Source organism: Saccopteryx leptura, chromosome 13, assembly GCF_036850995.1.
Source record: "Saccopteryx leptura isolate mSacLep1 chromosome 13, mSacLep1_pri_phased_curated, whole genome shotgun sequence".
NCBI lineage: Eukaryota > Metazoa > Chordata > Mammalia > Chiroptera > Emballonuridae > Saccopteryx > Saccopteryx leptura.
This window is the reverse complement of record NC_089515.1, coordinates 12,689,853-12,702,014: the sequence shown is the minus strand read 5'-3', so window position 1 is coordinate 12,702,014 and position 12,162 is coordinate 12,689,853. Positions and strand designations below refer to the sequence as shown.

Here is a 12,162-nt window from a genome sequence, read left to right as displayed (position 1 = left end):
ATGAATGATTTACCACATATGCTAAAACCAAAATCTAGTGTCTGAAAGATCAGCCAAGCCGTGCAGGTCACTGGGATAATGGCTCATGCCGTACAGTAAAATGCTGAGTAAGACAGGAGAGCACAAAGGGCGAGGGTGCTATGGCCACTTCGAAATGAGCGAAGTATTTAGATCTCTTATTGATGATTGCAATAATCCTAAATGTTGGTGGCCACAATGTTATGTCTGAAAATGACAAAACTGATTTATCTCTAGCGTCCTTTCTAACCCCTCCCACCTGCCATACCTGAGGCTCCGCTGATGGTGTGCAGTGGTTAGCGTTGCTGGCTGTGTTGTGTCTAAATGGGGGGGGGGGTGGTATTCAGTCCTTCCCGCAGAGACTGGGAGGCCAATTAATTGGCCTTAGGAAATGCTGGGTGCACAGGGATACTCAGAGCTCTAAGTGCTTATGTCAGAGATCTGGGAAATTGGGAGGATATTAGTGTCAGAGCACAAAGTCACCCACATATCCATTTGTTTATTTACTCTGCTCAAATGTCCCTTTAGACTCACACAAATAATTCTTTGGTGCAAAGAAAATGCCATGTAATACTAATAAATGTTGTGCACTATCTAAGCATACTCACAAGGTCTAACTGTCTGGACCCTCGTCCAGAAACTCATTTAAAGTGACTCTGTCTAAGAAATGGTTCCTATTCTCCGTTATCGGTTGATCTGCCTGTTGCTGTCCACTAACTGGAAGTTGTTTTCACAGAAGTGGCTTCCTTCTTTGATTGCAACCATGCCCGCAGTCAGCGCTTCTATATGGAAAGTATACTCGATCCTGATGCATTTATTGCTTATCCTTGTAGATCCTACGAATTTTTTAAAGTGGTAAGTCAAGCATTTTGCAGTGGGATTTAATTAACAAGTTGGGTTTTTTTTGTGGTTTTTTTTTTTTGAAGCATGATCAACCAACTAAAAATTAGGGCTTTGAGTCTGTGGTTAAAAAACTGCATCTGCCACTTTGGGAAACAGTAGTCCTTCTGTGCGGAGTGCAGAACAAGCAGCCAAGGTTGCTGATGGGCTGAAGTCAGTAAACCAACGACTTGTGTTCTGATGGTTTCAGCTCTTTTGAACATAATATCCGGTGTTGCTTTTTTGGCCATTTGTTATGCAGTAATTAGATGCTCCTGTAGAACTGGAATGAGTCCCGGGCACCCTTTTTTTCTGTGTATTTTCAATGTCATCTTCAAAGATACCCCCAAGAAAGCTGGACCAATCAATAACTACCACCAAACATGTTACTGTTCACTCGGAACAGGAAGATTATTTTATTAAAACTTAATTATTTATACAGAGCAGAACCAAGGCATAGATCGCTCACAGGAACTCCGCACAGATCAATATGTGACAAAAAACTAAATCTGATTTTGCTTGAGTCCTGAAGCACACGGTGACAGATCTGAGCCAAGCACATTCTTCATTTGGTTATCACGGTGAAAAGGAGAAAGAAAATCTATTTTGTAGTGGGAAGTGGAAAAGATTTTCCCTCTTGTGTTTACAGACCACTGTTTGATCAGGGTAGAAAAACATCGTGGGGGTTTCATCTAATGTTCATTGTAAGTAATAGCACTTTGTGAGGAAGTCCAGGGTCCGGGACGGAAATAATCATCTCCCTCTTGTTACAGAGCAAGGTGAGGGAGTGGATGTCCTCAGGCCGTCTTCGTAGTTCCCGAGCCAGTTGTCCTTACTCTGAATGTGGCCTGGTCAGCTTCCATTCTCAGGAAGCTTGACAGCCAAACACTGGCGTTCCCCCATAACTCCCTCTTCCTCCGCCTGGCCCTTCTACGGCCCGGATGCTGGTCTGAGCGGCTCAAGGGTCCGGGCAGTTGTCCCACAGGTGGAAGCAGACCCACAGCTCACGGGCTAGTCAGGGACAATGGGGTTCAACCTGCCAGGTTGGAGAACCTTAGACCCCTGTCCCACATGGGTGCAAGTTATGGTCACAGACTTGGAGAACATCGAGTCACTTTCCTCGACATGTTTTAATACACTTTTACCCAAATAGTCGTAGAAATAAAATAAAGAGGGGTTCTAGCATCAGGCTGGCCCAGTTCGTATTCTTGTTTCATCACTTACCAGAAAAGTTGTTTAACTTCTCTGCACCTCAGTTTCCACGTCTGTAAAGAAGGGAGTCTGGAAGCATGACAGTAACAAGGGCCTCTGTGAGAATTAGCTGAGTTAAATGCACATGAAGCATCAGAACAGGGTCTGGCACATGGTAAGCACTCAGGAAATGGCAGCCAGTATTATTTTAGTTAGAATTTTCCTTGACTAAAAATGAAGTTTTACATGGGATGTTTTACTGTAGTCCTAGCCCATGTAGTCCATGCTTTATAAATCTAAAACGTCAAAATCTAGAATAGCAAATCCACCAATGCTGCTACCCAAGGATTTTTATTTTTTTATTTTTATTTTTTTTTAAATAAATTTTTATTAATGGTAATGGGATGACATTAATAAATCAGGGTACATATATTCAAAGAAAACATGTCTAGGTTACCTTGTCATTAAATTATGTTGCATACCCCTCGCCCAAAGTCAGATTGTCCTTCGCCACCCTCTATCTAGTTCTCTGTGCCCCTCCCCCTCCCCCTAACTCTCCCCCTGTCCTCCCTCCCCCCACCCCTGGTAACCACCACACTCTTGTCCATGTCTCTTAGTCTCATTTTTATGTTCCACCAATGTATGGAATCATGTAGTTCTTGTTTTTTTCTGATTTACTTATTTCACTCCTTATAATGTTATCAAGATCCCACCATTTTGCTGTAAATGATCTGATGTCATCATTTCTTATGGCTGAGTAGTATTCCATAGTGTATATGTGCCACATCTTCTTTATCCAGTCTTCTATTGAAGGGCTTTTTGGTTGTTTCCATGTCTTGGCCACTGTGAACAGTGCTGCAATGAACATGGGGCTACATGTGTCTTCACGTATCAATGTTTCTGAGGTTTTGGGGTATATATCCAGTAGAGGGATTGCTGGGTCATAAGGTAGTTCTATTTGCAGTTTTTTGAGGAACCACCATACTTTCCTCCATAATGGTTGTACTACTTTACAGTCCCACCAACAGTGAATGAGGGTTCCTTTTTCTCCACAGCCTCTCCAACATTTGCTATTACCCGTCTTGTTGATAATAGCTAATCTAACAGGGGTGAGGTGGTATCTCATTGTAGTTTTGATTTGCATTTCCCTAATAACTAATGAAGCTGAGCATCTTTTCATATATCTGTTGGCCATTTGTATCTCTTCCTGGGAGAAGTGTCTATTCATGTCTTCTTCCCATTTTTTTATTGGATTGTTTGTTTGTTTGTTGTTGAGTTTTATGAGTTCTTTGTAAATTTTGGAAATTAGGCCCTTATCTGAGCTGTTGTTTGAAAATATCATTTCCCATTTAGTTGGCTGTCTGTTTATTTTTATATCAGTTTCTCTTGCTGAGCAAAAACTTTTTATTCTGATGTAGTCCCATTCATTTATCTTTGCCTTCACTTCTCTTGCCATTGGAGTCAAGTTCATAAAATGTTCTTTAAAACCCAGGTCCATGAGTTTAGTACCTATGTCTTCTTCTATGTACTTTATTGTTTCAGGTCTTATATTTAGGTCTTTGATCCATTTTGAATTAATTTTAGTACACGGGGACAGGCTGTAGTCGAGTTTCATTCTTTTGCATGTGGCTTTCCAGTTTTCCCAACACCATTTGTTGAAGAGGCTTTCTTTTCTCCATTGTGTGTTGTTGGCCCCTTTATCAAAGATTATTTGACCATATATATGTGGTTTTATTTCTGGGCTTTCTATTCTGTTCCATTGGTCTGAGTGTCTATTTTTCTGCCAATACCATGCTGTTTTGATTATTGTGGCCCTATAATATAGTTTAAAGTCAGGTATTGTAATGCCCCCAGCTTCATTCTTTTTCCTTAGGATTGTTTTGGCTATTCGGGGTTTTTTATAGTTCCATATAAATCTGATGATTTTTTGTTCCATTTCTTTAAAAAATCTCATAGGGATTTTGATGGGAATTGCATTAAATTTGTATATTGCTTTGGGTAATATGGCCATTTTGATTATATTTATTCTTCCTATCCAAGAACAAGGAATATTTTTCCATCTCATTGTATCTTTTTCGATTTCCCTTAACAATGCTTTGTAATTTTCATTATATAGGTCCTTTACATTCTTTGTTATGTTTATTCCTAGGTATTTTATTTTTTTTGTTGCAATCGTGAAGGGGATTATTTTTTTGAGTTCGTTTTCTAATATTTCATTGTTGGCATAGAGAAAGGCTATGGACTTCTGTATGTTAATTTTGTATCCTGTGACCTTACTGTATTGGTTTATTGTTTCTAATAATCTTTTTGTGGAGTCCTTCGGGTTTTCGATGTATAGGATCATATCATCAGCAAAAAGTGATACCTTTACTTCTTCTTTTCCAATATGGATGCCTTTTATTTCTTTGTCTTGTCTGATTGCTCTGGCCAGAACTTCTAGCACCACGTTAAATAAGAGTGGAGAGAGTGGACAACCCTGTCTTGTTCCTGATTTAAGGTAGAAAGTCCTCAGTTTTATGCCGTTTAAAATGATGTTGGCTGATGGTTTATCATATATGGCCTTTATCATGTTGAGATATTTTCCTTCTATACCCATTTTGTTGAGAGTCTTAAACATAAAATTGTGTTGTATTTTATCAAAAGCCTTTTCTGCATCTGTTGATAAGATCATGTGGTTTTTGTTCTTTGTTTTGTTGATATGGTGTATTACGTTAACCGTTTTGCGTATGTTGAACCATCCTTGAGATTCTGGGATGAATCCCACTTGATCATGATGTATTATTTTTTTAATATGTTGTTGTATTCGGTTTGCCAGTATTTTGTTTAGAATTTTAGCATCTGTATTCATTAGAGATATTGGTCTGTAGTTTTCTTTCTTTGTGCCATCCTTGCCAGGTTTTGGTATGAGGGTTATGTTGACCTCATAAAATGTGTTTGGAAGTATTGCTTCTTCTTCAATTTTTTGGAAGACTTTGAGTAGAATAGGAACCAAGTCTTCTTTGAATGTTTGATAGAATTCACTAGTATAACCGTCTGGGCCTGGACTTTTATTTTTGGGGAGGTTTTTAATAGTTTTTTCTATTTCCTCCCTGCTGATTGGTCTGTTTAGGCTTTCTGCTTCTTCATGACTCAGTCTAGGAAGGTTGTATTGTTCTAGGAATTTATCCATTTCTTCTAGATTGTTGTATTTGGTGGCATATAATTTTTCATAGTATTCTACAATAATTCTTTGTATATCTATGATGTCTGTGGTGATCTCTCCTCTTTCATTTTGGATTTTATTTATTTGAGTCCTGTGCCTTTTTTCCTTGGTGAGTCTTGCCAAGGGTTTCTCAATTTTGTTGATCTTTTCAAAGAACCAGCTCCTTGTTTTATTGATTTTTTCTATAGTTTTTCTGTTCTCTATTTCATTTATTTCTGCTCTGATTTTTATTATCTCCTTTCTTCGGCTGGTTTTGGGTTGTCTTTGTTCTTCTTTTTCTAGTTCCTTAAGGTGTGAAGTTAAGTGGTTTACTTCAGCTCTCTCTTGTTTGTTCATATAGGCCTGAAGTGATATGAACTTTCCTCTTATTACTGCTTTTGCTGCATCCCAGAGATTCTGATATGTCGTATTTTCATTTTCATTTGTCTGTATGTATCTTTTGATCTCTGCGCTTATTTCTTCTTTGACCCATTCATTTTTTAGAAGTATGTTGTTTAGTTTCCACATTTTTGTGGGTTTTTCCCCCTCTTTTTTGCAGTTGAATTCTAGTTTCAAGGCTTTATGATCAGAAAATATGCTTGGTACAATTTCAATTTTTCTAAATTTGCTGATATTGTCTTTGTGGCCCAACATATGGTCAATTCTTGAGAATGTTCCATGTACACTAGAGAAAAATGTATACTCTGTCGCTTTGGGATGAAGTGTCCTATAGATGTCTATCATATCTAGGTGTTCTAGTATTTCGTTTAAGGCCACTATATCTTTATTGATTCTCTGTTTGGATGACCGATCTAGAGCCGTCAGCGGAGTATTGAGGTCTCCAAGTATGATTGTATTTTTGTTAGTTTTTGTTTTAAGGTCAATAAGTAGCTGTCTTATATATTTTGGTGCTCCTTGGTTTGGTGCATATATATTAAGGATTGTTATGTCTTCTTGATTCAGTGTCCCCTTAATCATTATGAAGTGACCATTTTTGTCTCTGAGTACTTTTTCTGTCTTGTAGTCAGCATTATCAGATATGAGTATTGCTACACCTGCTTTTTTTTGGGTGTTGTTTGCTTGGAGTATTGTTTTCCAGCCTTTCACTTTGAATTTGTTTTTATCCTTGTTGCTTAGATGTGTTTCTTGTAGGCAGCATATAGTTGGATTTTCTTTTTTAATCCATTCTGCTACTCTGTGTCTTTTTATTGGTAAGTTTAATCCATTTACATTTAGTGTAATTATTGACACTTGTGGGTTCCCTACTGCCATTTTATAAATTGCTTTCTGTTAGTTTTGTATCTAGTTTGATTCTTCTCTTTTGTTTTTCTATCATTTGTTTCTGTTTGTTTGTGTTCCATACTTCTTTCCTCTGTTGCTACCTTTTTTAAGTCATGTGTTTTTGTGGTGGTTTTTTCTAGGGTGGTTACCATTAAGTAATGAAAAGGGTACCTACCATATTCATTGTAGTACCCTATCTTATAAGTATTTCTGCACTTCATCGTCCTTTGCTACTGTTAATCTCCATTCTCTCCCCCCCTTTTTTTTTCCTTTGTTGTCACAGTTTAAGTTTGGTTTTATTGTGTTCTTGGTGGAGCTGTTACTTGTGGTGTTGTTTTCTTTTGTTCTTTGAATCTGGTTGGAAAACCCCCTTTAGTATTTCCTGGAGTGGGGGCTTTCTCGTGATAAATTCTCTCATCTTTTCTGTATTTGTGAATGTTTTTATATCTCCTTCATACTTGAAGGATAGCTTTGATGGGTATAGTATTCTTGGCTGAAAGTTCCTCTCTTTCAGGGCTTTAAATATTGGGGTCCACTCTCTTCTAGCTTGTAGAGTTTCTGCTGAGAAATCTGATGATAATCTAATAGGCCTTCCTTTATATGTTGTACTCTTCTTTTCCCTGGCTGCCTTGAGAATTTTTTCTTTGTCATTGGTTTGTGTCATCTTTATTATGATGTGCCTTGGAGTGGGTTTGTTGGGGTTAAGAAAACTCGGTGTTCTGTTTGCTTCTTGAATTTGAGGCTTTAGTTCTTTCCACAGGCTTGGGAAGTTCTCGTCTATTATTTGTTTGAGTATATTCTCCATTCCATTTTCTTTCTCTTCTCCCTCTGATATACCTATTATTCTTATGTTATTCTTTCTGATGGAGTCAGACAATTCCTGTAGGGCTTTCTCGTTTTTTATTATTTTTGAGTCTCTTTCTTCTTCTCTCTGTTGTGCCTCAAGTTGTTTGTCTTCTATTTCACTAATCCTATCTTCAATCTGGGTTGTTCTGCTAGCTAAGCTTGTTACCTCGTTTTTCAGCTCGTGAATTGAGTTTTTCATTTCTGTTTGATTTGTTTTTATAGTTTCAATTTCCTTGGTAATATATTCTTTGTGTTCATTGAGTTGTTTTCTGATCTCCCTATATTGCCTTTCTGTGTTTTCTTGTATATCTCTGAGTATTTTTAAGATTTCTATTTTAAATTCTCTGTCATTTAGCTCCAAGGCTTCCAATATGTTAAGTCTTTTCTCCATAGATTTTTCCACATCTATTTGTGTTACCTCTCTTTCTTTTGTATCCATAATATTCGATTTCCTCTTTCTTATTGGCATCTGAGGGTGGTCTTGTTGATAGCACTAATTAGAATTAATAAAGAGTAAAAAGTAAAAAAAAAAAAAAAAAAAAAAAAAAAACCCGAAGGGTAAAACACCCCACAAAAAAAAGCAGTAATAATTTATTATTTCCCCCTTTTTTTTCTTTCTTCTCCTTCCCTCCTCTCCCCTCCTCAGGGAAATATCGTGCCTATAATGGAGGGCCTGGTTTGCGGTGAAGAGTTCAAGGGGCAAAAAAAAAGGGGAGTAGGGACCTACTAAATGCAAAAAAAAAAAAAAAAAGAAAGAAAATCTTAGACAAGCATAAGTTGATCTGCCTGCGGGTGATGGTCAACTAAGAGATATAATGAGAGGGATAAGAGGGAACCAGAAAAAAGGACAAAAAAAGGAATAATAAAGAAGAAAAAAATAAAAATAATAAGTAAAAATATGTTGTATTAAGTGGAGCAAAAACCAAATACAATGGAGACCTTGGGTTGGGAGGACCCAAAATGCCAGAAAAATAAACTAACAAGAAAAAAACAAAAACAAAAGCGAAAAAGAAAAATAAAGCCAAAAAAAACCTTGAGTCCCAAATTAACTAATTTGTTCGTGATTGAGGATTAAATGGGAGGAAAGTAAAACGAGAAAAGAAAAAACGAATAGAAAGAAAAAAATAAGAAAAAGAGAAAAACGAAGGAAGAAATAAAAAAGGAGAGAAAAAAACAAAATAAAGCAAAAAAAAAAACAAAAAAAAAAAACCAAAAGAGGAGAGAGTGAGAGTTAAGTGTCCTGGAGTATAACCCCAAAGGAGGGTGAGGATGAAGAAGAGAAATAAATGTAACACTTATGGGTAGTGTAGTTCAAGAAAAGGGAAGCATAAGATGGGCAGAGAATAGAAGGACCGAGGTGGAGGAAATAAAGGCAATAAGATAGAAGAAACAAACAACAACAACAACAACAACAAAAAAAAAAATTAGTGGAACAAGTTGTAAAGTCTGTGGATTTTCCTTGATTTTGAGATGTTAACTTCTTCCTTTTTCTTTTCTCTCCCTCTTCCTGGTCGGTGACTCTGTACCCCAGGCTCTGCCCCTGTGTCACATTTAGGTAGGGATTTGCAGTTGATGGGATTCTATGGCAATGTCATATAATTGGCTTTAGTCTTGCTGGTAGTCAAGGCTTGTTGGCGTTTGCAGGGTCCAACGATGAGAGAGTTTGCTTTCGTGGATTCTCTCTCCTAGTCCCCCCTTCCTGAATTAGCAGCCTGGTGATCCAGCTATAAGGCTGCCACTGCTTCTGCCACAGGCGTACTTCCTCGCGGCTTGAATGAACGTCCCTGCGGTAGCTTCCTCCACACCCTCGTCTCTCAGATTCGAGTGATAACAGTCCTTTTGCTTTCAGTTTGTGTGGAACTCCGTAATGCTCCGAAGATAAATTTTCCTGTTTCTAGTTGATAAATTTGTTGTGATTTTGGGGAGATCTGTCGGACGCGCTGCTCACGGCGCCATTTCCGTGACGTCACTCCCCCCAAGGATTTTTAAAGTTAATGTCTTGTCAGTTTTGCTTTAGAGCAGAATTTGAAGCAACTCAGATATATATTGAGTAAATAGCCATCATACTCTGAGTATCTTTATGGATTTGCTTTGTTTGTTAAATTTTATACATTTGCAGTCTACATTGATGTATACAGATTAGATGTTGATTTCATGAGAATCAGCCACAATTTACTCATTTATTCATTCCCCAGTAACATGTGTTTTGGTGATTTCCACCTTTTGTTATTAAAAGCAATTAGACAATAAACACCTCTGCATGTCTCCTCATGTACTTGGGTGGAAGTTTCTTGATGGTGTGCAATAGAGGTGAGAAATCAGAGTGTATGTGCAATTCCGTCTTTATTAGACATTACCAAATTGCTGTGCGCAATGTCTGTGAATTTATAGTCTTATCAGAAGCAAATGAGAACCCCCCCACTCAATGTCTTCACCAGTACTTGGATTTGCCAGTTGCTTTCATTTTTGCAAATCTGCTGAGTATGGAATTGCATGTTGTTCTAATTAGCACATCCCTGACAACTAGTAAGATTGAGTATCCTTTTACATAGTTACCAACTGTTTGAGTTTCCTCTTTGGTGGATTGTCTGTTCACATTGTTTACCCATTTTTCTAAAAGGTTATTTTTCTTTTCTCCTTCCACTGTTTCTGTCTTATTTTGTTTTGTTTTTGAAAACAGGCAGGGCAGCCTGTTAGGCAACTTAGTCATTTTTAAGTGCATATACTTTATTTAAATTCCAAAGATTTCTTATTATTTAATAACACATCATTAGTTTATTGAAGGACAACAATTCTAATTACATTTCTTATTATCTCTTGTTTTCTGTCACCAGGGAAATTGCTTCCACTGTCCCAAAGAAGGCTGCCCAACGATGGGTCATTTTGCTGATAGATTTCACCTCAAAAATAAGAAGCTCAATAGATCATATTATTTTTTAAACACCGGGGCTTTTTCCCCATTTGCCCGTAAGTAGTCTAGCTAAGTGTTATTGGAATGCTTTAAGGTACTTATCTTTTACATTTTGACATTTTTACCAGGGTGTGTGCAATAATTGGGCATTGGGCCATACTCTGGGATGCAGGGAGAGACAATAGGGTGAGTTTAGGCTGATGGGGAAGGCAGCACAAGAAAAGAAAGAAATCTCAGTGTTAATAAACCTTGTGTTAGGAGACAGACAAAGAGGAACAGCCATGACCAGGTCAGGGGAGCCTTCCAAGGAAACGGGAGTTCTAAACTGTCTCCAGAGAGCCGGAGAGCCGGAGGAGGAAGCGGGGATGTGGTTGGCAGAGGGAACAGCGTGGGGCTCAGCGGGAGCCGGTGCTGAAAGACCCCCTCTAGAGTGGGGGATTATAGAGACCCGGAGGAGAGTAATATGAGATGAGATGCCGCGGAGAGACAAAGGGGTCAGATAATGGAATTTGTGCACCACACAGGGAGTTGGGCCTTGTCTTTGGGCTCATGGAAAGCCACGGAAAGGTATTAGGATTATCAGATTGTTTTTTAGAAAAAACACTCTAGTGAGGTGCTGCATGGGCTGGGAGGGGGACAGAGCAGAGGCAGAGTGACATGTTAGGACAGTGTTGTCTCGCCGCGACGTGAGGTGATGGATGTGTTAACCCACTTTAGTGAGGTAATCATTTCACACTCTGTAGTGTATCAAATCATCACATTTATGCTTAGAAGTGCCACAATGTTACGTGTAAATTTTATCTCAACAAAGCTGGGAGGAAAAAAGGAAAAGAACAGTCGTTGCCACAATCCAGGCGGAAAGGTGGAGACGTGGCGAGAATGCAGAGGCCGTCAGGAGGTGGGGACAACCAGAAACCTGGCGAGTGGGTGTGAGGGGTGCAGGGAATGTGGAAGCCACCCGGCTCCAGCTGTGCGGGCCACGTGCCACTTTCGGAACTTGGTAATGTAAGAAAAGAGGCTGGTTTGGAGTAACCTGACGGGCTCAGGTTCTGACAGTCGGGTCCCACATGCCTTTGGGACTTGCCCACTGGACAGTTAGAGCTGCGGTCTCTGTCCCTGGGGAAGGCTATGGTCTATGGATGGAGATTTGAGAGTGACCTGCGTTCAGGCGGCAATCAGAGCGGTGGAAGGAGATGCTGTGATCACCCAGGGGAAGTGTCTCAAATTGAGGAGAAAGAGCAGAGAAAGAGGTCCCTGCAGAAGAGGCTGAGGAATGGGCAGAGACGGAGGAGAGGAGAGTCAGTGTGGGGCAGGCGTCCAAGGAGCCAAGGAAAGAAAGACCATCAGGGAGGGAGGCCACGTGCCCTGCACCAAATACACCGAAAGGTCAAAGGAGAGAGGGGCCCACCAGGGCTCATGGGATGCAGCACCATTTCATCGCTGGTGAGCTTGGGGGACAGCGGTGTCACTGGAGAAGTGACAGTGGGGGCCTTATCCCCATGGGGTGGGCTGAGGGAAAGAGAACTCTTTGGCAGCGATCAACTCATGAATTGAAAATTTTCTCTAGTGGGATGTTCCCCCCTCGCAGATGCTTTTCAGACGACGTTTATGAAGAATTGCATTTGTTCATTGTGTTCCTAAGCATGCAGCAATTACAGAATTCAGGATGAGAAATCTGTTTGGCTTTATGTTTTTTAAAGTGACATTTGACCTTTCAGCAGCGGTTTGTCCTATTGGCAGGAGTGCACTGCCCCAGACCTGTACCAAGGGGGCATTCCAGGCACATAGCCCTGCAAGAGAGGAAGCCACAAGTCACTTCACCCCCTAAAGGAATCATAACAACACAGACCTTCTT

General features: G+C 39.5%; 2 protein-coding genes across 3 annotated transcripts in view; both read left to right on the top strand.

Moving 5' to 3' along the window:
• LOC136384694 (pancreatic lipase-related protein 2-like) overlaps positions 1 to 12,162 on the top strand; it is a 132,854-nt gene that overhangs the window by 15,485 nt on the left and 105,207 nt on the right. The gene's annotated exons all lie outside the window — the stretch shown is intronic.
• Positions 1 to 12,162, top strand: part of PNLIPRP3 (pancreatic lipase related protein 3) — a 31,605-nt gene that overhangs the window by 15,320 nt on the left and 4,123 nt on the right. For both annotated transcript variants that reach the window (XM_066354997.1, XM_066354998.1), the window contains 2 exons: positions 755 to 873; positions 10,231 to 10,363. In XM_066354997.1, coding sequence (XP_066211094.1) covers positions 755 to 873; positions 10,231 to 10,363 — 252 coding nt within the window. The remainder of the gene's footprint in view (positions 1 to 754; positions 874 to 10,230; positions 10,364 to 12,162) is intronic.